Below are 26426 nucleotides of genomic sequence, written 5' to 3' on the forward strand. Positions count from 1 at the left end.
GAAAACCCAAAGGAGGCTTCAGAAACGACCACCTCTGTGCCAGAGACTGCACTGAGTGTTGGCTTGATCCATCACAACCCTGTGGGGCAGTTCCAACCTTATCCACATGGGTACCATCTGCACCCCAGCAGTCAGGCAGCTAACTGGAAGCACACCCAGGCCACTACCTGTGAGGAGTGCTCCCCTAATCCTTCCTGAAGACAACCCATCCTCTAATTTTAGGGTGTCGGGATTTATCATAGCATAGTTTTTATTCTTACTAGTTACTCAACATGTATAACTATAACTTTAGCTTTGGGTGCTGACGGTGTGGCATGAGACTCTTCAAAGTACTTCATGACACCCTAGAAACTCCCAAGTCAGGGCATTTAATATGTAAGGGGAGAAATATAACAATGTGTGATGGCTGTTTTGCTTGTCAGTTTGACTACATCAGGAATTAACTAAAACCCATGTGGCTTGGTACTCCTGTGTGAGGTTTTTTTTTTTTCAATTAAATTATTTGAAGTGAGAAGACCTACCTTTAATATGGGCCACATCTGCTGGCAGCCTATATAAAGGACATGGAAGAAGAAAGCTTTCTCTCTCTGCCTGCTTGTCTTCGGTCTTCAGTGGCAAGCCCATTCCTTCCCTGGCACTAGAGCCTACTTCTTTGAGACTCTGGCATATATGAAAGACCAGCTGAGGCATCCAGCCTCATAGACTGAGGCAAAGGATTTTTTGCCTTTGTGTTGGCGAACAGTCATTGGACTAGCTGGACCACAGCCTGTAAACTACGCTAATAAATCACACACACGTATGCACATGTGTGCACATGCACACACACACACTCCATCAGTTCTGGTCCTCTCGAGAACCCTGACTAATACATAAGGACATTATTAACCATCTTTGGAATATGCTCACAAATGTCCTCTCATGACATCCAAGGTTCCTCTGACTTCCACATGTGACTACATGTGCATACATAATCCATCCTCTCATGGCAGCCAGGGTTGTCCTCTGGTATGAACACGAATACATGTGCACACGTGCATACACAATCTGTCAACTATTGTTGGAAGTTGAGCTCAAGCATCCCTGTGAAGTCATGGACTTTTAGTGCTGGTAAAACTCTGTTCCTTGGTCTCACTTCCTTACTGTTCATTCTAAAGAAATCTGGTCCAAGGCTGCCATGGGAACAAGCTTTACTAACTCAACAAGGGCTATTTATAAAACTCTGTAATAGGATTTCAAGCCATAAAGATGTTCAAGTCCACAAAATGCTTGAGACTTACAGACATCCTCATCAGGCAACCCTGTTTGAAGAAGGGGAAGCCCGTCGTTACTGGAAACAGGTCTTCCTCTTGGGCCTCCTATATTCAGCACAGCAAATCACAGTAGACTAAACAGTGGATTCTACTGTCAGGTAGAGGGCAGCTTTCAAGCTGTGTGATGGTGGTGCATGCCTTTAATCCCAACACATGGGAGGCAGAGGTGATGTGGGATTCCCCTCTGTATGCTGTGAATACCACTGGTGAATAAAGAAACTGCCTTGGCCTGTTGATAGGGCAGAACTTAGGTAGCGGGGGTGGGGTGAAGGGAGAACTAAACTGAATGCTGGGAGAAAGGAGGCAGAGTGAGGGGGAAGCCATGGAGCACTGCTGGAGACAGATGTGCTGAAACTTTGTTGGTAGGACACGACCTTGTGATGATGCACAGATTAATGGAGATGGGTTAAATTAATATGTAAGTGTTAGCCAATAAGAAGCTAGAAGCTAGAGCTAATGGGCCAAGCAGTGATTTAAATAATACAGTTCCTGTGTGATTATTTCGGATCTGAGCAGCCGGGAACCAACAAGTGACTTCCTCCAACACAGAGGCAGGCAGATCTCTGTGAGTTCAAGGCCAGCCTGGTCTACAAAAGCTAGTTCCAGAACAGGCTCCAAAGCTACAGAGAAACCCTATCTCAAAAAAACAGAAGAAAAAAAAAAGGCAGCTTTCACCGTACTCTTTAGTAGAGGCATTGTTGAGTGTCTTAGGGTTTCTGTTGCTGTAAAGAGACATCATGATCATAGCAACCTTTAAAGAAAGCATTTAATTGGGGATGGCATACAGGTTCAGAGGTTTAGTGCACTACTGTCATTGTGGGAAGCATGGAGGCATGCAGGCAGAGGTGGTGGGGGTGAAGAAGCCAAGAGTTCTAGATCTGGATCTCTGGATTGGAAGGCAGCAAGAAGAGAAAATGAGCCACTGGGCCTGGCTTGAGCTTTGAAAACCTCACAGCCCACCCCCAGCAATGCACTTCCTCCAATGAGGTCACACCTGTCCTGTCAAATAACACCACTCCCTATGAGTTTATGGTGGCCATTTTCATTCAAATTACCACACTAGGCAAAATGTTTATTGTGGAGCTCAGAGTATTTACAAATCTTGAGAAATTTGCAGTTTCTTGGGTTTGACGCCTTCCCTCAAGACACCTGTTAATGTCTTCTCACGTTAAGATGTTAGGAAGCAGTTTCTGTAAGAGATACAATTGTGGGGGCTGGAGAGATGGCTCAACGGTGAAGAGCACAGGCTGTTATTCCAGAAGACATTTGGTTCCCAGCAACTTCATGGCAGCTCCAACTCCAGGGGATTCAGTGCCCTCTTCTGAACTTCAAGGGCACCAGGCATGTGCATGATGCACACAATACATGCAGGTCAAGAGCTCATTCATAAAATAGACTATGTTTATAAATTTTGCATGTTTTACATCATCAAGGACATATCACTCCCGGGGCTGGTAGGGGAGCATTTTAGGATGGGGTATAATTTAGTGGTAGAGATTCTTGTGCCCCTGCGCCAGGCCCGGGGTTCAGTTCTCAGTAATGAAGAGGATGTAAGAGACAGTGAAGGTCTTTAACCCACCTGTAGCTAGAACAGCACACCAGGTAAAGCCAACCCAGTTTCACACCGACAGGATGTCTGCCACCTAACAAGACATCTATCAAAAACTCCCTGCTCACTGGCATGGTCACCCCAGCTCGCCTGCTCAATCTAGTCTGACCCATCATGAGGGTCTCTACGACGGGCCTCACTCTAGGGAGACAGCTGTTTGAGAGCACAGGTGAGGCTACTCCTGTTTATCCTCTCATTTTAACTTAGGAGTGTGTGTATGCGCACGCACCTGCGTGTGCCCTTATATAAGTGTGTGCGCATGCATGTGGAGGTCAGAGGTCAACCGCAGTACTGTCATCTTATTTTGAGGGACAGGGTCTATTACTGGAAACTGTCTGTCTGAAAAGAGAGTTGGAGAGATGTAAGTAGCCGAGGAAAAGCAGACTCCCTGAGACTGGGGGAGAGGGATCCATGTTACTGGAAGACATTACCTTGGAGAGGAAACCGCAGGACGGCATTGGTGGTTCGGTGGGGTGGGATATTTAAATAGGACCAGTGCAGGAGAGGGAAGGACCCAGTGGCCTTATACAAGCAGCCCTGTTATGTTTCTTGGGACCTCTTGTCCAAGATTTGAGAAGATCTTGACTCAAGGTCATACTCCCGGCTGGAAATCTTGCAGGGCTAGAAAGTGTCTGAGACCCATCAGGCACTCTGAGGGCCCCTTGCTACCGAGGGGACAATCCCAGTTAGCCACTGCCTCCACTGGGAGAAGGGGGTTGGATGCTTTGAGACTTTATAGCTGGAAACAGATTTCCCCTTGAGAAATCTCAGGGGGTGGAGACTGAGGCCATCACTCCTAAACCAAGAGACAGAGAAAACCCAACCCCAAGAAACTGACCGTCTTCCTGGGGAGGAAGGAGAAAGAGTGCAGACTCCACATTCAATACACCTGGAAAAGGTGGGTGGGGATGGTCACGCCTCTGCTTGCTGGCTTCCTAGCCCACACCTGCCTCTTGAGCCGTGAATAGCTAAGTGCAGGTATCTGGGATTTGGTTTTCTGGAGGAAGGGAAGACCCAAAGACTTGTCCAGCTTTTTCAGTTTTTTGTTTCTTTCTTTTTGGGATTGGGGGGTTTGAGACAGGGTTTCTCTGTAGCTGCTTTTGGAACCTGTCCTGAAACTCACTCTGTAGACCAGGCTGCCCTCGAACTCACAGAGATCCGCCTGTCTCTGCCTTCCAAGTGCTGGGATTAAAGGCGTGCGCCACCGCGGCCGGACCCAACTTTCTATTTCTTGAGCCGTTCAGTAATCTCAAATTCCCAGATGTACAGGTAAGGAGTGTCACCAAGCTTGCTGTGTATTCGAGGTGGGAAGTGCCTGAAGTTCAAAATGGAGGTTGGTAAAGCCTGTCTCCACACTGTACCCCTGAAGGGCTTTAGCTGTTAAGAACGGGAAACCTACACGGCTGCTGGAAGCTTGCCCTTGTTCTTCTCTCAAGAGAGAGACGAACCGCCTGTTTCAAAGCGTCCTCAGTGTATGTGAACTCAAGAGAAGGGTGGCAGGAACAGAATCTCCCTGAGCTGGACTCTGAGGGAGATAACAGCTCGAAGCCGCAAACGCTCTTCCACACAAGCTCCTCCAGCCCAGGTGCACCCGCCATCGCAGTAGACGCTGCAGCAGAGTCTGCAGCTCTCTCGGCTTATGGCCACAGGGCTGTTGCCTCAACACTCAAGACGGCCTGGCTTCCACCCCCCCAAGACTGCAGCAGTCAACCATAGAGGACTCTCCACCTCGGGATCAGATTTCCAGGTGCCAGTAACAACTGAAGGCCAAGCAGGACCAACTTGCTTGGCAGGAAGGGACAGAGGGAGGGAGGGACAGAGGGAGGGAGGAAAGGAAGTTGCTGTCTCTGTGAACAAACGTTTTCTGTGGTTCTCCTTTTTTTTTTAACTATTTCTATTTTCTTATTAATTAATTAGTTTCCCAGCCCAATCACTTTTCTCCTCCCCTGCCCACACCCACTCCTCCTCCTTTCTCTTCAGAAAAGGGCAGGCCTCCCTTGTATATCATCCAGCCATGGCATATCAAGTTGCAGTAAGATTAGGTAGGCACCTCCTCTCCTATTAAGGCTGGATGAGGCAACCCAGTAGGAGGAAAGGGTCCCCAAAGCAAGTGACAGCGTCAGAGAGCCCTGCTTCCACTCTTAGGAGTCTCGGAAGAAGACCAAGCTACACAACTTGGTGGTTCGGTCTCTGAGAGCCCCTATGAACCCAGGTTAGTTTATTCTGTGGGGATTTTTGTGGTATCCTTGGTCCCTCCGGCTCCCATAATCCTTTCTCCCATCCTCCACAGGATTCCCCGAGCTCCACCTAATGTTTGGAAACATCTGTTTCCATCAGTTGCTGGTTGAAACCTCTCTGATGACGATTGGGCTAGGCACCATCTATGAGTACAGCGAGTATCATTAGGAATCATTTCATTGCTTTTTTTCTTTTCCTGCCAGTCATGTTTGGTTCTGTCCAGGTCTCTGGGCTGTCATGACTCTCCAGGCAGTGTCAGGGGTGGGTTCCCTCTCATGGTATGGGTCTCAAGCTGAACCAATTACTAGTTGGCCACTCCCATAATTTCTCACACCCTTGTCCCAGCATATCTCATAGACAGGGCAAATTGTAGGTCAAAGGTTATTTGGCTGGGTTGGGGTCCCAATCCCTCCACTGGAAATCTTGCCTGGTTACAGGAGATGTCCGGTTCAGGTTCTGTATCTCCCTTTGCTGGGAGTCTTAGCAAGGATCACCACCCTAGATTCCTGCGAGCTTCCATTTCACTAGGTTTCTAGCTCATTCCAGAGATGCTCCTAGTTCCAGTTGTCTTTCCCAGTACTCTCTACCTGGATTCCATGGGAACCCTTCTTGTCCCCATGTTCCCCATTCCCATATAGACCCTCCGCTGTCCTATCCCCCCATCCCTCTATTCTGTTCTATTTCCCCTTCACAGTAAGATTCTTGTATCCCCATTCAGCCTTCCTTGTTATTTAGCTTCTCTGGGTCAGTGGATTGTAGCATGGTTATCTTTTCTTTTATGGCTAATATCCCTAATATCCACCTACAAGTGAGTACATCCCATGTTTGTCTGGGTTACCTCACTCATTACAAGGCAGAAGAGGGCACCAGACCTCATTACAGATGGTTGTGAGCCACCATGTGGTTGCTGGGAATTGAACTCAGGACCTTTGGAAGAGCAGGCAGTGCTCTTAACCACTGAGTCATCTCTCCAGCCCCTCTTTCTTTCTTTTCAAGGCAGGGTTTCTCTGTATAATAGTCATGGAACTCATTTTGTAGACTAGTCTGTCCCTGAACTCACAGAGAGCCACTTGCCTCTGCCTCCTGAATGCTGGGATTGAAGGAGCAAGCCACCTCTGCCCGGCTTGAACACTGGATCTTGCACAGGCAGGATAAGATCAAGAATTCATTAAGGTCAGAAGGTATTGAAGAATCACAAAGAACAAATATTGTAAATAGGTTTTACCTCCTTCCATGGTCACTAACCAGGAAGAAGAGGATGCAGTCACCTATGTCCATGTCGGTAAAAGCATCCAAGGATGCTCTAGAGAGGGGTACAGGATCTGGAAAATGTTCTAACATATCTTTTGTCTTCTAGATGGGTAGTCATTAGCAAAGCCTCCCCTGACTGTACCCTTTGCCATTTGGATCTATTCAATGCACAGGCCTTAAGAAAGGAACACTCAGCATTTTTAGCACATGGGCCTGACCTGAACTGGAGGATAAAAAGTGGTCCCTACGAGGGTATGTAACTACTTAGTGAGTAAACCAACAAGGTACAAAGTCTCCACAGCCGTGAGGCGAACCTGGCGTGTGCTGAGTTAGATGGACTAGTTCCTTGCTGGGTGAAGCTTGAGAGGCTGCTGCAAGTCACATGCTTCCTAAGTGTGTCACAATTAAGTGTTATCAACAGGAAGCACTTTCAGAGCAGTCCCCAGAGGCAACAGAGCGCGTGTTAGATGTTAAGTTACTCAAGAGAACAGGAATTGGTTAATCACTGGGGCTCTGAAGTCGGTCTGTATGTCCTGGTACCGGGGGTGATTCTCATTCTAGGTTCTGGTTTCCTATAGTTTTTGGAAGGGCAGGAAGGGTTGAGACAGGGTTTCTCTGATGGCTCTCCCTGGCTGGTTAAAAGGGTCCTGACTGTCCTGGAACTTGCTCTGTAGACCTGGCTGGTCTCGGACTCAGAGAATCACCCGCCTATGCTTCCCATGTGTTGGGATTAACGATGTGCGCCACCACTGCTTGGCTCTGGCTTCCCACAGTTAGGAAATGTGTAACATCTACGTTTCGTAGCTCCTGATACTGTTTCTCCACCTCAGATACTGCCCCCTTGGTCTGCCCCTCGCTTGGTCCCCATGACCAAGGGCATCTCCTAAGGCCAGAGGATGCTATCAACCTAGTGAACCAGTGTCCGTGGAGGTATTATATTTGAGGGACTATGACAGTTTTTTCCTCTGTGAGGAAATAGATCCCCGACACCAGGGATGATTCCAGACCTCTTCCAGTTGAGGATCGCCCCCCGCCCCCCATAACTGCTTTGTTATGGGTGCTACTTGCACAACCTCGAAACCCTGACCTCATGGCTGTATAGTGGATTGTGAAAGAAGGTGGCTATGAATAGCCAGTTCCTGCTGAAAAACGAAAAGCAAGTAGCCTTGGCTGAATACAGGCCCAGCAAGTGTCTGAAACCTTGCTGGCTAGCCCCAAAGGACCCATGCCTGACCCGTGGATAACCTGTTCAGTTGGATGGACACTAGACTCACTGTGAACCTTTCCCAAAGGCCCGCTCATCGGGGGACCAGATAGGTATGTGATGGCCACAAGAGGCAAACATGAGTAAGGGCCAACCCTGCTTGCCAGTTGTGGCTAGTAATTAGAATTGCTTTTTGGAGCAGGAGCGGTGTTGGGGTTAGCGCACACCTTTAATCCAAGCACTTGGGAGGCAAAGGGAGGTGGATCTCCGTGAGTTCAAGGTCAGCCTGGTTTACAAAGTGAGTTCCAGGATTCACACAGCTACTGAGAAACCCTGTCTCAGAAAGGCAAACAAAAAAGGAATTGCTGTGTGGAATTTCTACAAATAACTGACACTAAGATAATTTCTGACGGTGGACAGATCCCAGGAGGAGCCGAACCTCAATTCTGAACTTCTCAGAAGCTATTCATGATGTGCCTGAGCTCCAGGCTCTCCCTAGGGGCTCGTCTTTCCCAACGTGGCTATCTCCAGCTCTGTGAACTGTGGTGAATTCCTAATCACTGGCAATGCTTTAACCTCAGGTTCTGAGATTATGCGAGGACATAGCAGAGCAGTGGCCATCACATTATGGTGAGCTCCGTGAATGGGGCTTCTGGTGTCTCATGGAGCTGTGTGGCTGGGGCACAAGTGGTTCTTAGAGCAAGCCAAGTGTTTTAAGGGCTGGCAGCATCAACAAATGGAGCCATAGGGGACCTGGTCCTGAGTCCCTATGGCCAGGGACAAGATGGCAACACGGACCTAAGGAAGACTAAAGGAGGAAATGGGAGATGGCAGGGGACTGAGCAGTGGGCAGCTGTGGAAATCCTGCTACTTGGTTCCAGACTCCCCCTGGAACAGACTAGACACTACTAGCTGCTCCCTGTTGACAGGCTGAATATGCACATTCAGGTAGACTAGACAGAACTAGCTGCTCCCTGTTGACAGGCTGAATATGCACATTCAGGTAGACTAGACAGAACTAGCTGCTCCCGGTTGACAGGCTGAATACGCACATTCAGGCAGAATAGAGAATGAGAGTGGAGAGCACCCAGACCAAGATTTCATGCTCCAAGGTTCCTCTGACATCACTACTCAGCTGCCTTCTCAGACAATGGCAGTTAGCTCATCAGATGCTCAAACGCTTTTCTGTCAGGAGGCATGGCCCCAATATCTCCTGGGACATTTACTTGCAAGAATTGACCTTTTAGAGTCTTGTTAGCAGAGCCTAAAGGAAAACAAGGTACTAAGTGTCTTGCGGCTGCCCCTCCATTTACAGGCACCAAGCAGTAGATTGTGGATACGGTTGTCCAAACCATTGCTCACCCCAAGTCTAGCCAGCGACTGTCTTGGGTTTGGTAAAAGCAGAAACTCCGATTGATCTGGGTGCTCACTGCCAATCACCCATGACCTTATAAAGTTTAAAGAATCTAAAAGGAACACTTGTCAATCCCCATTCCCAATGCACAGACCAACAGCTAAGATTCGTCTGGGGATAAAGTTCTATCTGCTGCTTAGAACCATTCAGTGTAGAGTATACAGATATACACAGGATACCTTAAGGAAATCGATAGCTTTATTCTTCCTCAATACAAAGCACAGTTAGGGTAAACCTTTTACATTTCTTCAGTATAGAGTATACAAATATACACAGGATACCTTATGAAAATCGATAGCTTTATTTTTCCTCAATACATAAAAAATGAGTCTGAGATGTTTTGTGAAGTAAACTTGAGTATGTACAAAATCAGAGATGCACGGCGGAGGCCCGGCTGCCTAGAGCCTGCCCAACAGAGGGAAGGCAAGGTCTTTGATGGTTTTGGAGTTCAGCTGGGGGATCGTGCTGATCTTCAGGAGCCTGCTGCTGGCATACTTGTTCTTGACAGCCTGCAGAAGGCAGTTGTGGTTAAGAAGGTTTCAGGACCGCCCAGCATACCTGGTCGAACCTACAGCTGTGCGGCCTATGGTCGCCACCTCCAGCATCTCAGACAGCTGATGATGCCCGATCCCCGGGCCCTTCCCTCATAATACCTGCACCAAGCGGCTCCTCCAGCCCTGCTAGCCGCACAGCAGTGAAATAGTTTCAAGATCCAAGGAAGAGGCCCTCTTGGGAGCTATCTGACTGGTGAGGGCACTCTGTCATTGTAAGTGATATTGGGACTGACAGCACAAACTGGAAAAAGGGAGCTGGAGAGGTGGTTCTATGGTCTTCAGGAGGACCCCAGTTCAATTCCCAGTGCCCACAACCATCTATAACCCCACCCGTAGGAGATTAGACCCACTCTTCTGGCCTCTACAGGCACCTGGTATGTATGTGATATGCAGACAAAACACTCATACGCATGCTTTTTAAAAATGGAACTAAGCCAGGCGGTGGTAGCGCATGCCTTTAATCCCAGCACTCGGAAGGCAGAGGCAGGCAGATCTCTGTGAGTTTGAGGCCAGCCTGGTCTACAAAGTGAGTTCCAAGACAGCCAGGGATACAGAGACACTCTGTCTTAAAAAGTTAAGAGTGTATGGCTACTAGAACTTCACAAATCCAAGTCACTATGCCTCCAGCTCACAGTCAAACCAGAACTGCGTGCCAGCAAGATCATGCAGTAAGGGCACAAATGCTTTGTTCTGTCACTGGTCTCTTGGGGTATGCTGATATTGTGTCCCACAGGCACAGCACCCCCCCTCCACCCCATGTTTTCCCGGCATAGGTCCCTCTCCCTTCTCCATATTCACTCACTAGGAGCCTTTTCAAAAGGCCTGAATAACAATGAGCTGAACGGGAGGCCACTAGAGGGGGCCCTCTCTTCCCAGCCCCATGACAAACAGTCTTCCCTGCTTGCTGTGTGCCTGCTCAGGATGCAGCTGCAAGTGTGGGAACGCAGGGGCTGGCTGACCAGGCACCAAGCTTACTTAGCTAGCCAAGGTTAACCAATCAGTACATTCCATTCTTGGAGCCTATGCTATAAGAGCATCACGCTCGCTTGTAACACACTTCCACACACAGCCCAGAATCGAACGCTTCCCGAGTTCAGGATGCCAGCACTTACGATGAATTTGGTGAGGTTTTCATTGACTTTCACCACGTTCTTGGCCATGTGCTGCATGACTTCCAGCACCTCACTCTCCATGTATCCTGTGTAATACTGCTGCTTCAAATTCTGAAACACAAGCGGAAGCCATGAAGAGCCCCCAAATGCTTCCTTCCCTGTAGGAGAACACGCGCCATGTCTCCTGTGTGAGAGCTGCGAGGGAGCTGGGCTGGTGGTGCAGGCCTGTATCCCAGCGACTGTTTAGGGCTGACAGGACACCATAGTGCAACCTGTATCAAAGTGATAACAGCTGGAGATACAGCTGTGACAGCATGTGTGAGGGCTTGGGGTCCATCCCAAAATATGACTAAAATAAATTTAAAATTAAAAAAAAAAAAAACGGGAAATTTTTACCTTGTAAAACCCAGTCCAGCCCAACCACTTCACCAGCACCAAGCCACAGAGCATGGCTCCGTCCCTGAGACAAGGCTCGCTTAGGACGGTAAAAGGCGCTCAGCTCTAACAGACCAAGTGCTCATGACATGTTTGAGAGCAGTCGCACAGGTCTGGAGGGCGCTCCAAGCAACAAGCATCCTTCCACCCCTTGCTGGGCAAAGGCAGAGTGAAACACATACACAAGAGAGTACCGCCCTCTCCCCAGAGTGGCACTCGCCTCCCAGCCGGGTCAGCAGTGCTAGTCGAAGCTTGTGGGCCTGGCCGCGGCACAGTGAAATTCGGACTTGAGAAGTGACTGTGCCAATAAAGTACATGCCTCGCAGACCCAGGGCCCCGAGTTCACAGCACACGGGCTCCAAATGCAGCCTTCTTCTTCTCTCTTAAACTCACCCATCTTCCCTGGCCCAGCACCTTCTGAGCCAGGCAGGAGGCGGCAGCTGCGACCTGAGAAGGGTGGTAATGCACCATGTCATAGTCGATGAGGGTCAGCTCCATCAGGTACTTGGCTAGCGTGTGCTGTTCCACGTCCACCTAGGAGACAGCAGCACACTGAGCACCTGCATTGGGCCACTCACCTCCCACCAGAAGCTGTCTACGGGAGCCTTCTCTCAGATATGCTGGGGAGACTGAGCACAAGCCAACCTTCCCGGACACAGTGGCACTCACCTCCCCGGCTTTGGAGGCTCGCCTTAAGAAGTGGAGTGGCAAAGGCCGGCCTAACTCGAATTTCAGCTCTTTCAAAATCAGAGTCTCCATTTCTCGGATTTGGGAACTGGTGTAAGCATTGTCTGTGATATAAACAAAGTCTTCGATATTGGGGGAAAACATCTCCTCATATTTGGAAGCCAAGAGCAGAGCTGTGATCCCAACCAGCTGCAGCTTCTTCCGGCAGACGGGCTGAGCCTGATTGAAAACAAACACATCCGGAGTCACCACTGATCAGATTCCACCAGGGCTCTGGGCGGATGGGGTGACAGAACCAAGTTCTTGCAGGACACAGGAGACCTGAACCGTGGCGGTAAGAGCAATCACTGAGCGGGGCATAGCAGTAAGATTCCAACACACCATCTCACTGGGTCCTCCCAGAGGACCTGACACCAGAGATTTGGGTGGTCCCAAATGTCTGCACGACCTTGACTTGGTACTTGGTGTGCTCTGCAAGTCACAGAAAAAAGTGAGAACTGAATGGCAGACTGAAATATTCCCTACTCAAAAGTACACCTAGCCGGGAGGTGGTGGCGCACGCCTTTAATCCCAGCACTCGGGAGGCAGAGGCAGGCGGATCTCTGGGAGTTCGAGGCCAGCCTGGTCTACAAGAGCTAGTTCCAGGACAGGCTCCAAAGCTACAGAGAAACCCTGTCTCAAAAAACCAAAAAAAAAAAAAAGTACACCTACTAACCACCTTGAAAAGCCTCTTGTTCAAACAAATTGCCACACGCATACAAAAATCTCTCTCCGATGCTTCAGAGTTGGGGGAAAAAACCTCAGTGAACTAAAGTGTGTGCTTTAAACTTCCTAAAACAGACTGGCGAGATGGCTCAGCGGCAAAGGCTTGACGACTACCACACCTGGATCCGAGCCTGAGCCCCGGCATCCACAAGGTGGAAGGAGAGAACCAGCTCTCAGAGCCGTCTCTCACCTCCACAGGGGCTGCCACACTAAGTACATGGAATTCTTCTTTTTTTTTTTTTTTTTTAAAAAAAAAAGATTTATTATTACGTGTACAGTGTTCTTCCTGCACATCAGAAGAGGGCGCCAGATCTCATCACAGATGGTTGTGAGCCACCATGTGGTTGCTGGGAATTAAACTCAGGACCTCTGGAAGAGCAGCCAGTGCTCTGAGCCCCAGTAAATGTAAATTTCTTAAAACAAGAGGGGAATGGAGACACCCCAGTGGGTAAAGGCACCTGCTGCTGCTAAGCTTGATGACCTGAGTTCGATCCCTGGAACCCATATGGCACAGAGGTGAGAACCAGCCCCCGAGTTGTCTTTCCTACCTTCATCCTATGGCATACCCACACCCCAAACATACACAAGTAAAAGTGTGGGTTTAGTTTGTTTTTAAAAATTATTTACTTTATGTGTGTTGGTGTTTTTCCTACATGTATGTCTGTGTGACAGTCTCAGATCCCCTGGAACTGACTAGAGCTCCAGACAGTTATGCGCTGCCAGATGCATGCTGGGAATTGAACCCAGGTCTTCTAGGAGGGCAGCCAGTGCTCTTAACCACTGGGTCATCTTTCCAGCCCCTTTAGTTTTTTTAACTGGGACTTTGCTTTTCTTGCTTCTGCTTTCATTACTGGAAGTCTACACACAAGATAATACTGTATTTTCCTGCCCAGTGAGTATACTGAGAACCACTCAATCTATTAGTTAGGATTTGAAAGTATCTCACAGTCATTATTATTTTTTTTTTTTTTTCGGTTTTTCAAGACAGGGTTTCTCTGTGGTTTTGGAGCCTGTCCTGGAACTAGCTCTTGTAGACCAGGCTGGTCTCGAACTCACAGAGATCCACCTGCCTCTGCCTCCCGAGTGCTGGGATTAAAGGCGTGCGCCACCACCGCCCGGCTTCACAGTCATTATTTTAAGTGATAATTATCACCATATCGTTAGAGCAGAATCTGTATACTTGGCCTACCATTTACTATAAGTATTGACTTTTAAGTCAGTCTTTGTCTCCAAGGGTGCTGCGATGAATAACGCCCTGGCTTTTTACCACTGAGCTCCACCCCCAGCCCTGGGATGCTAGATAGAGTGGCTGCTTTGCCTAGCAGGCTCAAAGCTGTGGGGCTCCAGCAGCAGCAGCAGCCCGCAAGTAAAACAGACATCTGATAACCTCTGCTACCTCTGCTAGGCACTCAGTATCTTGTGCATTACCGCTGATGAATATTTCAAAGGTGGCTGAGGGTCTCAGCCACTCTCTACATCCCTCCCTCTATGCTCTGGGTTCTCAGTCTGTTCTACTGAGATCCCTGCTTTTTGTTTTGGGAAGGATTTGACCTCTTTTTGCATTTGTTTTCTTCAAAGATTTATTTGTTTATTATCTATCTAGTGTTCTGCCTGCATGTATGCCTGTATGACAGAGAGGGGACCAGATCTCATTCTGTATGTTTGTGAGATACCATGTGGATGCTGGGAATTGAACTCAGGACCTCTGGAAGAACAGACAGTACTCTTAACCTCTGAGCCATCTCTCCAGCCCTCTTTTTGCATTTCTATGGTGATTCATTACCACAGCTAGTTAGAAATCAAGATTCTTAGTTGGGTGGTGGTGGCACACACCTTTAATCACAGTGCTTGGGAGGCAGAGACAGGTGGATCTTTGTGAGTTCAAGGACAGCTAGGGCAATTACACAAAGAAACCAAGATTCTCTCCCTCAGCTCTGAGATGAGGGAGCATGGACACTGAGAGCATCAGACAGTGAAAATGGTGTGGGCACCAGCAGAGGCTTCAGCTCACTTCTGTGCCACGTGATGGTTTATTTCCCTAATAAACGACCACAGCTATGCAGAACCCATAAACCAAAACTCCTTAGCCCAAAATACCTGTCCTTACGTGACAAGCTGTAGTCAAAACATAAACATTCTGAAATGAGTAGATAAAACTACCTTTAGGCTTGCAATACAAGGTATGCATGCAAGACCTCGCACAGTGACCTCAAGATTAGACCTGAGGTCCATCCCTCAAGATACCTCCATTATCTATGTGCAAATCAAATCAAAAATAGATTCAGGAAAGGATACTGTGAATGTGTGTCCTGGAGCGAACAGGATTGCCCAGAGCTGGTCAGCAGCATTAAAGGCCTCACACCTTTGGCCTGCTTCCCAATTATAGCGACTGAAACTCTCTGTGAAACTCTCTGGCATTTCCGCTAGGCTGCCAGTCTTTTCCTTCCTGGGAGCCCCAGCTCAGCTTTCCACTTCCCAGGGCAGCCAGCACCACACCCCCAGCTGCACTCACCTGTAGGAACCGGTCCATGATAGCAATGCACATGTACAGAGTTTCCTGTAGAAGCCTAAACTTGGAATGAACTTGGACCAACCAGTCCACCAGGATGGCACGCATACGTCCGTTTATATCTCTTCCATCTAAGAAGTGCGGGTTGATGGACTGCAAAACCTATTGGGGCAATTCAAAAGTTCAACAAGCTGATGTCATTTCCTCCCCACATCCCTGCTAAAGTCCACACCGCTAGTGCAACCCAGACATAAAGGCCTGCCCACCTCAAGCTGCCTGAGATACTGGTAGATGTCCTTCACGTAGTCACTGCAGAGCTGAGGGTTCTCCCAGTCCTCGTTATCTATATCTTCAATCTTGCAGAGCAGAGCATCAGAGAAAGCTTGGCAGAGGTTCTCTTCCTTCATGGAGACATCCTCAGGGGCAGGCAAAGGATCCTACTCCGGTAGGGAAGACTGGAGTTACTGTGCTGCTGGAGCGCCTACCCCTGCATCCCGCACACTGTTGACACAGAGGCGGCTTGTTTTCTGTCTCCCGCGAGCTTCTGTGTATCTAGTTAACTACTTTGTTCACACAGGAGCCCTCACACAGTGGGTGCTCAGTAACGAATGTGAGACCACAGAGGTCAGAAAACACCGGAGCTGATGGCTCCCCGGCAGCAACCTCCCCTGCAATCATGTTTCTGCTCTTCCACTACTCCTTCTAGGTTTAGACCCTGGCAAGCAGAAGGCAGAAGGGCTTATTCCAGTCTGAATAAGCAAGAGACGACATAGGTTTAGCAGGGATGCAGCCTGCATTTTATGTACTTATGCTGACAGGGGGGTTATTTGTAAATTCACACAAATTAAAAAGTTATGCAGTTCAAACAAATATTTTCTTTTTGTTTTCTTTCTCCTTTTGGTTTTTTAAGAGAAACTTCTCTGTGTAGCCCTGGCAGTCCTGGAACTTGCTCTGTAGACCCTGCTGGCCTCAAACTCACAGACATCCACCTTCCTCTTCTTCCTAAGTTCTGGGATTAAAGGCGTGTCCCATCACCACCCGTCTCAAATATTTCATAATGAAGTATAAACTATTGTTTGAAAAGAATAAGTGGCCCCTCTCAAAGTGCCGAACAGGACTTACTTCTAGACCATAAAGAATACATATTACAGGAACAAAATGCAAACCTAGAGCACAGCTCATGTAAGCCAGCAGAATGTGTGCTCAGGCCTGTAGTCTGAGCACTAGGGAGGGTAAGGCAGGAGGATAGCCATGAAATGGAATCCAGCCTGAGCTAGAAAGTTCCAGGTTAACAGCGCTAGAGTGAGAAAAATGATTCAAAAATAACAAAACGAGCCGGGCAGTGGTGGCGCACGCCTTTAACCCCAGCACTTGGGAGGCAGAGGCAGGCAGATTTCTGTGAGTTTGAGACCAGCCTGGTCTACAAAAGCTAGTTCCAGGACAGGCTCCAAAACCATAGAGAAACCCTGTCTCGAAAAAAACAACAACAACAAAAAATAACAAAACGTTAAAACAAAACCACATAGGTAATTTTAACTAAGTTGAAGATTAATAATTTCTAGTCTTAGAGTAGGAAACAGGAGGTGGAGGGTTAGGGAAGAGGCAGTTCAAAACATGAAGGTCCAGACCAACAAAGGCTAAACAGGTATGCCTGCCACTTACTCAGAATTTATAAACCTCAGAGATTCGGAACGAATGAGATCCAGATTCCTGGGTAAGCATGACCCTTTCAAGGACTCCATCACTGTTCAGACACGTCACTAAATGCTGCAGGCCCACCGTGCCATCCTCTGTACAGTGCGTGAGGCACTAAGAGGATCTGCACTTAAGCCAGCCTGGGCTACATAGTGGGAGCCTGTCTCAAATCTGTAGAGATAGTAGTTAATAAGACAACTGCGTCACCTCGCCTGCGTGACCTGGGAGTACGGAGGGGTGGAGCCAGGAGCAGTGGTCAGTGGGTTCTAAGTCACGGGAGTGCAGAGGTACGCTACTACACAGCAGGGCAACAATAGAGAGCGGTCATGCTGTTAGCCAAGGCCACCCCATACTGAAAAGCTTCCCCCTCTCTCTCGTTTTTTGTTCTGTTTTTTTTTTTTTTTTTTTTTTTTTGAGATAGGATTTATCTGTGTAACAGCTCTGGCTGTCCTGGAACTCAGTTTGTAGATCAGGCTGGTCTCACACTCAGAGATTCACCTGCCTCTGCTTCCTAGACGCTAAGATTAAAGGCATGCACCACCACCCCCTACTAAAGCTTCTTCATTTTAGTTGAACACTGTCAAGTCCTGAAACTAAAGTACTCTGGCTCCAGAGCTAAAGCAACTTATTTTTCTAGTTTCTTGCCCTCCCCACTGATCCAACAGCTACCCTTAATGATGGCCAGCTGCAGGCGAAAGAGGCAAGACTTCTAGTCCCCTTTCTGCCCTACAACTACCCCAGCCTGTGAACGGCTAGGGCTCCAACTCTTAAAGCAGAGAGCCCGCTATAGGTCCGTCCTGAATACAGCCTATGGTGTTACTGAGTGGCTGTCCCTCTGTCTTTCCTTCAGAGCAATCTCACGGCACGCTGCCCATCCCTCCAAAGCTACTGGGAAGAGCTCTGAAGGTCTTGTCAGTAAGAATGGTGGAGGAGATAAATGTTTAACCTTCATTTGCCTGGTGTGTGTATTTCAAAGGGTCACATGATTATGCAGGAATAAGTGCCATTTTATGCATCAGTTAAAAAAAAATAAATATAAACATGAAATTTAAACATCATTAGTTTGGGTCAGCAACTCAAAATTTGTCCTTAAAAATGAATTATTAAGAGCAATTTTTAAATGGCGGAAGTAATATGCAAGTTAAAACCTTCAAACTAGATTAACAAAGAAGCCTATTGGTTGCCATGGACAACTGAAAAGGCCAGTCAGAAGCTGAGGATGTGCCTGCCATCTGACTTCAGTCAAGAGCCCCTTATTTGGAAGGATGGAGGGCTGGGTGGGGGCTGTCACAGGGGTGAGCACAGGGAGCGCTCAGGTGTTGATAGTGGCTCCTATGCTGCTGCCTTGTTCCCTGTTTGCTGACACAGGGTCTTGCTGTGAGAAGCAGCGGGTCCTTACAGTCCTACCGCCCTGCCTCAGTGCTGAGGCTCCGGGCCACACCTCCAGGCTGGGCGATAGAGAAATGCAGCAGGGAGGGGCTCCATGAGGAACTGCTCCAACAAGCATTCCCTCAGAGCAGGGCAGTGGTGGAGCAGAACCTGTTACCATGACTGTCACAGGAACACAGCCCGGGCCTCAGGAGGCAGCAAAGAGGCTTAACTGTGTCCTGTCCGTCTACTGCCCAGGTTTAGAGTTGTTTCGTGTTACTCCTTTTATTTAAAAGGCCGAGAGCACCGTGTTTATTTTCCATTCACTTACAGGTTTTGTTTGTTTATTTTCTTTCTCATTCTTTCTTTTGAGAGGTCTCCCGTGGCCCAGGCTGACCTTGAACTGCCCCCCACCCCCCAGCCATGCCCTCAGAGCTGGGCGCCTGCCACCACACTGTTTCTGTAATGCTGTGGACGGAGAACACTTCCCAAGATCCTTAGCTGCCTGGTCTGTCTGGGCCTTAGGAATCTTGATTGCCATACCCATGCTTGCCCATGCTTGCCCAAATTTGCAGCAAATACCCTTCTTCCTCCAAACTAGTGAGTGTTTACCAAGGCCTTCCAGCTCAGAAAAAAACACTGGTCGCCTCCCTCCTGGTTGCCCCCACGCACACCAAATGCTGTGTGAGAACTGCTGTAAACGCCTAAGTCTCAGCCATCTGAGAAGCAGCCGCCTCATGCACACAGCAAGACGCCCCCACCTCCAGGTTTATAACCTGGGATTCTGGGAACATCTGCTTTCATGGACACAGAGATCAACAGCTTTCTAGAGAAGTTACTAGAACCCCTACGCTCCACTGGTGTGTGGACAACTCCAGAGACGGTCCGTAAAGTGGTAGCAAAAGGGCAGGTAACAGCCAGGGCCAGGCTCGAAGAGGGCTCTCCTGCCAGAGGCGAGGCTCTCCTGCAGACACTGGGCTCCATGCTTCCTTCGCTCCTGTGAATCTGAAGTCAGTGTGTCTGAGTGGCAGTAACTAACTGCTCCTTGATGATAATCCTAAGTCACAACACCCAAAATGTCCTCTAACCAGTGGTATTTTAAAGACCGTTTATACTTGCGTGTGTGTGTGTGTGTGTGTGTGTGTGTGTGTGTGAGGGGAAGCAGGTCTGCACAGAAATGCCCACAGCAGCCAGAAGAGGCTGAACTGGTTGAATCCCCAGAAGCTAAGTTATGTGAGCTAAGTTATGTGAGCCACCCAGCTGGGAACAAAGTCCTCCAGTCCTGTGTAAGAGTACACGTGGAGTCATCTCTCTAGTCCCGAGAAGCTGGAAGGGATTTTACATGGACTGAGCTCTTAGCCCCTTTTTTGTCTGAAACAGGGGCCTCAAGCCATGGAAAAAAGGAAACCAGAGTGAGGGGAGCATTGAAGGTCACAGGAAGAAACAACTTTTTCTTTCTTCTTTTATAAACACTGTTTTTTTTTTTTTAAATGTTGAGGGCTCTACATGCTAAGCACAGCTTCTACAGCTGAGCTACTGCCATCTTGATTGATAAATAGATGCCTTTCTTCTTTGCTTCAGTTTTCTGTGAAAGCCTGAATTATTTATCCTGGGCTGGCCTTGAACTCCATAAGTATCCAAGGATGGCTTTGAACTTTGATCCTCCTGCTAGGATTACAGATGGGTACCACCATGGACTAGTTTAAGCACTGGTGGGCACTGAACCTAGGGCTTCATGTATGCTGGGCAAACATTCCACCAACTGAGCTACATCCCTTGCCCCGAATCCTGAAATTCTTAAAGCCAATATTCAAAAATACAACGTTGATTAAAATTTTACATAAATGCATGCTTTTAAGAGCAAATCTGAGCTGGGGGAGGCACACACCTTTAATCCTAGCACTTGGGAGGCAGAGGCAGGCAGATCTGAGTTCCAGGCTAGCCGGCACTACACAGAGAAACCCTGTTTTGAAACACCCCCAAGAAAAAGAGCAAATCTGATTTTGCACATTACATAGTGTTATAATCTGATTTTGTCAGTTAACGTTCCTAACATTTTTACATCTTTAAATGCTGTACTAATTCATATTTATGATTGTATAGGATCTCATTAAATATGTTGAATGGATCTCCCAGTTAAGATTATTTCTGTTCACTGGGCAGTGGTAGCACACGCCTTTAATCCCAGCACTTGGGAGGCAGACACAGGTGAATCTCCATGAGTTCGAGGCCAGCCTAGTCTACCAAATGATTCCAGGTCAGGCTCCAAAGCTACAGAGAAACCCTGTCTCAAAAAAAACAAAAAAAGAGATTATTCTTATCAAATAAATATTCATTGGCCAGGCATGGGATTGACATATGCTGACATATGCCTATAATTCCAGCACTTGGAGGCAGAGGCAGGGAGACTACTCTGAGTTTGAGATCAGCCTGAGCTACAGTGAAAGACCCTGAAAGAGAAGGGATGGAGGAGGAGGAAAGATGGCTCCTGTGAGATGGTTCGGTGGGTAAAGGCACTTGCTGCCACCCTAAGCGACTCACATGGAGGAAGAAAAGCCACCCTGGAAAGTTGCCCTCTGACCTCCAAATGCACACACATTCACACATACACACTAAATGCAACACTTTTAAAAAGTAAGGGGATGCCTAGAAATGTGGTTCAGTTTGAGGGCATGAGATCTTGCATCGAAAGACACACACACACTGTAGAGAGATAAAATCCAGACCCTAAGGCCTACAAATCAATCTGCAACTTTCTTCCCAACCTTATCTCCTATTCCCCAGACAAGCCTCTGACATAGCGTAGACCTGCAGACCCCTTGACTAAAGGATTATGTATGATTCTATATAAGCCTACTGCATTTTTTTAAGACTTATTTATTTAAGGGGGCGGTGGTGCCGCAAGCCTTTAATACTAGCACTCGGGAGGCAGAGTCAGGCGGATTGTTGTGAGTTTGAGGCTAGCCTGGTCTACAAGAGCTACTTCCAGGACAGGCTCCAAAACTACAGAGAAACCGGGGGTGGAGGGGTTATTTATTTGTACGCGGTATTCTGCTTGAATATATACCTATAGGCCTGAAGAGGGCATCAGATCTCATTATAGATGGCTATGAGCCACCATGTGGTTGCTGGAAATTAAACTCAGGATCCTTGGAAGAGCAGCCAGTGCTCTTAACCTCTGATCATCTCTCCAGCCCAGCCTATTGTATCTTTGTGCTGTGATGCTGTTGCTGCCCTTAATCACTAAAACGGTGCTGTCTCAGTTACTTTGCTATTGCTGTGATAAGACAGCATGGCCAAGGCAACTTATAGAAAAACAACACTTAATTTGGGTCTCACAGTTGCAGAGCGCTAAAGTCTATGACCATCGTGACAAGGAGCACAGCAACAGGAAGGCAAGCATGGCACTAGAGTAGCAGCATCTTAGTCCACAAACAAAAGACAGAGAGAGCTAAATGACCTGAACGGTGTGAACCCCTAACTACACACCTCCTTCAACAAGGCCACACCTCCTAATCCTTCCCAAACAGTTCCACCAGCTGGGAACCAGGTGTTCAAATACATGAGCCTGTAGGGGTTACTCTCATCCAAACCCCAACAGTTCCACCAGCTGGGAACCAGGTGTTCAAATACATGAGCCTGTAGGGGTTACTCTCATCCAAACCCCAACAGTTCCACCAGCTGGGAACCAGGTATTCAAATACATGAGCCTGTAGGGTTACTCTCATCCAAACCCCAACAGGCTCTTTCTTCTGTTGAGTTTTCTCAGAATCACCACTGAAGCTGGGGAGATGGCTCAGGTGGTAAAGTACTTATCCACATTTGATCCCCAGAATCCAAATCAGTATAAAAGCTAACAGTCGCTGGGTGGTGGTGGCACACGCCTTTAATCCCAGCACTGGGGAGGCAGAGGCAGGCGGATCTCTGGGAGTTCGAGGCCAGCCTGGTCTACAGCTAGTTCCGGGACAGGCACCAAAGCTACAGAGAAACCCTGTCTTGAAAAACAAAAAAAAACAAAAACAACAAAAAAAAAAAGCTAACAGTGGTGGTGGCATGTGCTAGGGAGTCTTAGCGGGCTCACTGACCAATCAGCATAGCCTACTGGGTGAGCTCCTAGCCTCCTGAGAGACCCTGTAAGGAGGAAAAAGAGAGAGGAAAAAAAAATTGTCAGGCCTAACATGATGGTACATGCCTTTAATTCCAGGACCTAAGAGGCAGAGGCAGGCAGATCTATGAGCTCTAATCCAACTGGGGCTATATAGTGAGATCCTTTCTCAAAAACAAAAAAAAAAAAAAAAGGCCATACCGCTTAAGGAGCAACATCTAAGATTATTTCCTGACATACACACCCCTCTGAGAACCAAGTAGCCCTGGGCCACAGAGTCCCTTAGAATCTGTGCCCTTCTTGAGCTGTCGTCCAGAGACTGCGGCCTTCCCAGCCACCCGACACTGTGATGCCTCAAGTCATTAATGACACCCCCTAAGATTGCTAACCTTGTTTCAGGGAACATAGGTCCCTCCTAGATATGCCTCCTGATACAAGACATCACTGGAACCTTAACACAACTGGATGTGTACAGTAAGTGTTCAATATAGGGATTTCTCAAGAATGTTTGAAGTTTCGCTTTGAAGTGAAATCATACAACACACACTCAGAGACAAATACAATGAAATGCTTATTGCCATAGCTTGTCACTTGAACAAAGTCTCTCTCATAGCAATTATATATGAGAGCGTGCATACATTTGATCTTATGGGAGATGGGTAAGCCACCATTCCCTTAGCATTCTGAGTCTAGCTGAGCTACTCAGTTACAGAGACCCCCATCAATCAAAGTACAATTAAGGGATTATCTTTTTTTATGTAAGTTTCAGGTTTCAGAGTGGTGGGCTTCCAGTGGTAAGGAAGGTCATTCCTACTGCGCATTATTTTAATAAAACCCACCAAGTTGGGAGCTGGAGAGATGATTCAGCGGTTAAGAGCACTGGCTGCTCTTCCAGAGGGCCCAGGTTTATTCCCAGCACCCACACGCCAGCTCACACCTCCTGTAACTCCAGTTACAGGGCATCCTATGTCTTCTTTTTGCCTCTCAGGTCACCAGAGTCGAAAGTGGCGCACAGACATGCATGCAGGAAAAATACCCATACTTGAGACATTAAAATTAAAGAAGGGAAACGCATGCAGGTAAGTTCAGGCCCTCCTACCTTCGGAGCCAGCGTCTCCATCTGCACCGGCTTCACGGAAGCGGTAGGTTTTGGCTGTTTGTTGGCATTTGTCACTTTGGGGGGCTGAACTGGTATTTTGATGTTCTGAGGTTTCTATAAGGGAAAACAAAAACCAGTGAGCAGGGCGAGACAACCAGCGCAGGCCCTGTGCAGTGTGGCTCTCCACACGGTCACCTCGCCCTGTTACCTTAGCCACTTGGGTTGCTCTGGTTGTAACTTTATTTCCAATTTCTTCTAAAACTGCCCGGCGGATAGTCACATGGCTCTTAGCTTTCGGATTAACTCCTGTGTCAATAATCTTCAAATCACTGGACACCTTAAAACAAAACAGAAACAAAAGACCCACAACCGACAATAAATAAGCAAACAAACAAACAAAAAGTTAAACAGAGAAAATGAAAACAATCCCCACCTACCTAATGTCAGACACTCCAGAACTGCTCTGGACAAGGTGATCAGACCGCACTCTATTTATAAAGGGGAAAGCGGGACTGGAGATGACGGCTCTCCGAAGTTAAGAGCATTGGCGGCTCCTGCAGTGGACAACCCCAGCACCCACTGGCAGCTTACAACAGCCTGTAACGCTAGTTCCAGGGGTCTGACGCCCTGCCCTGGATTTCAGCGTACTGCATATACATGGAAGAGTATTCGTGCACATAAATAAAAGTTTATCTTTTTTAAAGGGAAAAGGTGCATTTTAGGAAATCTAAAACTGCTATTTGAAGTATCATTCTAAAATCAAATCCCCCACCTACCTTACCTGTAAAACAAAGATCTCCCTACTGCTCTTACGAACTGTTTTGCATATTCAAGTAGCCATTAAGAGCTGTCAAAGTTCCACACCTCAATGATTGCTTCTCATAAACCTGTGTCTCTTGTCAAGATCCTTGTAGTTACTTAGTTAGAAACCTCCCTTCAGAGTATATCCGTAATGATAAAGAGCTTTGATACCACGAGTTAATAATAGGTCGGGTTGTTTAAAACGCCCGTGTCTCAGACCTACAGTAGCTTTCATTATAATACCAGTCAAGGAATAAGAAATGACACCTACAGAGACGGGCTTTTTACAGAAACATAGCTTTTTATAGCACAGACTCTCACAAGTTAAAGTTATTTGCAGTGAAACAGGAGAGATACAATTGTATGAAAAAGGAAAAAACTACTGACAGTTAACAAAACAAGGTTTGTTATTCATACCCCAAAGTTTACTCTGTTGTAGAAGTAATAAATATTTCATGGCTGGGCGGTGGTGGCGCACACCTTTAATCCCAGCACTTGGGAGGCAGAGGCAGGCGGATCTCTGTGAGTTCGAGGCCAGCCTGGTCTAGAAGAGCTAGTTCCAGGACAGGCTCCAATGCCACAGAAGAACCCTGTCTCGAAAACCAAAAAAAAAAAAAAAAAAAAAAAAAAAAAAAAAAAAAAAAAAGTTGTTCCATTGTATACTTAATAAATAAGTCTTAAAAAAAAATAAATATTTCATGAGGAAATATGTCCCTGAGAGTTAGGGGGTCTCTAATTCTAAAATACCTCCCAACTGGGGCAAGGTAAACGGACCTCTCAGGATAAGCCAGGCAAAACCCTAGCTCATCCCAACAAAAAGAGTTTAAGTATTAAATAACTTGAAAGAATCAATTAGACAAAAATTACTTGTTAGTGGGTGTTATATCTACAAGACTCGAACCCTGACTGTATATTCATCAATTTTTAGGATTTAGATTCCCTAAGCCACGATGTCGAATCTTTCTTGCCAGCACCCCACTGCTAATTTCAGAATGTGTTTAAAAGTTCAACGTCTTCCAGGTTAAAGCCTGGTAATGAAGACTAGGTTTAAATTCACATGGAAGAGGAATTGGCAGTTTTTAACTAGCCAGGATAAAGGCAGCCAGCTGTGTCGGCGCCTCTAGTTTTCAACAAGGTAAAGTAGACCAGGTACAATTCCAGCCTAAAAGCTAGTAATATTTTCATTCTCAAAATATGAATTTGTACGTGCCGTCCCCCCTCCCCCCATCTGCAATACTGGGGTCCAGGTTTTGCACTTTTCCACTTGGGTGGGTTTTTGTTTTGTTTTGTTTTGTTTTTAAGAGGACAAACCCACACTTTAATGAACGTGGCCTGAAAGACAGTGTGCAGATGCCAATGGGAAGTTCACACAAAGCAAACTGTGAAAAAATGTGAAAAGCAGAAACATGGTACTGGACGGCTTCCCGGTTCCTCCCGGTCCTCATCCCCAGCGCAGCGCAGCCCTGAGCAGTGAGTGACAGCGATGGGGACCCCAGGCCCTTGTCTCTAGACAGCTCTGCCAAGGCCTCGCCGGCAGCCTCCCGGGCCACCGGGCAGGGCAGGACACCGCAGCCCGGGCGCACTCACCGTCGGGCGTCGGAGCAGCGCCATGAGGGCCGCGCTGGGAAGTGCGGACTGGGGCAGCCACCAGAGTCCGCGGCACCGTTGGGCGTCTCAGGGTCTCGCTGCTCACTATTCACGGCCGGGTCGCCGATTCAAATACCGCACCGCTCGCGCTCCATTGGGCAGCCGCACGCACGGCGCGCGCTCCCCATTGGCTGGGCCTGGAGGTCTTTCTGCACCCTGATTGGCTGACTCCTATTTGCTTGTTATAGCAACCAGAGAGGCGGCAAGGCTTTGTTGTTTCCTTGCCTACGGTTTTATTTTTAAATCTAGTCCCAGAGATCATTTTTTCTCCCATTGGAAAAGCTAATCTAATTTTGACAAAAAAAAAAAAAGCTCACCTACGGACAGATGTCTTTAGAAGTTTGTTTTGGGTGGGCAGAAGTGGGCTCTAGTGAATATATCCTGGAAATGCTACTTCTGACCTTGCTTCCTCTTCCGGAAACATCTACTTGGGAATTTGGCTTGGGGTATAGAGCCACTGTCTTCAGGTCATTCAGAGCTACACCATGATTGAGAATCCAACGTGTGCAACATTATAGACTTCCTAAGACAATGGATACCCAGCAGAGGCACAAATCAAACTAAAAGTGATTTGTGTGTCAACACGTGAATACCAGCCAGACTCGGACGTATTTGTCAAGTGA

The 26426-nt window shown here is 47.6% G+C and overlaps 1 protein-coding gene across 1 annotated transcript; it reads right to left on the bottom strand.

The window, feature by feature from the left end:
* Positions 1-9235: 9235 nt before the first annotated feature.
* Ccnb2 (cyclin B2) lies at positions 9236-25857 on the bottom strand. The gene is made up of 9 exons (XM_057768027.1): positions 25744-25857; positions 23564-23692; positions 23356-23469; positions 15355-15525; positions 15092-15250; positions 11797-12033; positions 11521-11661; positions 10693-10803; positions 9236-9535 (listed from the first exon to the last, which is right to left on the bottom strand). Exons 1-9 carry the CDS (start codon positions 25765-25767, stop codon positions 9425-9427), a joined length of 1197 nt encoding a protein of 398 aa, XP_057624010.1. The 5' UTR covers positions 25768-25857; the 3' UTR covers positions 9236-9424.
* Positions 25858-26426: the final 569 nt, after the last annotated feature.

Source organism: Chionomys nivalis, chromosome 4, assembly GCF_950005125.1.
Source record: "Chionomys nivalis chromosome 4, mChiNiv1.1, whole genome shotgun sequence".
Lineage (NCBI taxonomy): Eukaryota > Metazoa > Chordata > Mammalia > Rodentia > Cricetidae > Chionomys > Chionomys nivalis.

Coding starts and splice junctions, on each gene's coding strand:
- Ccnb2 (XM_057768027.1), bottom strand. CDS start 25,767: ATGGCGCTGCTCCGACGCCCGACG. Junction 23,693..25,743: donor CGCTGCTCCGACGCCCGACG/GTGAGTGCGCCC, acceptor TTTTGTTTTAAG/GTGTCCAGTGATTTGAAGAT. Junction 11,662..11,796: donor GAGCCTCCAAAGCCGGGGAG/GTGAGTGCCACT, acceptor GCTGTCTCCTAG/GTGGACGTGGAACAGCACAC.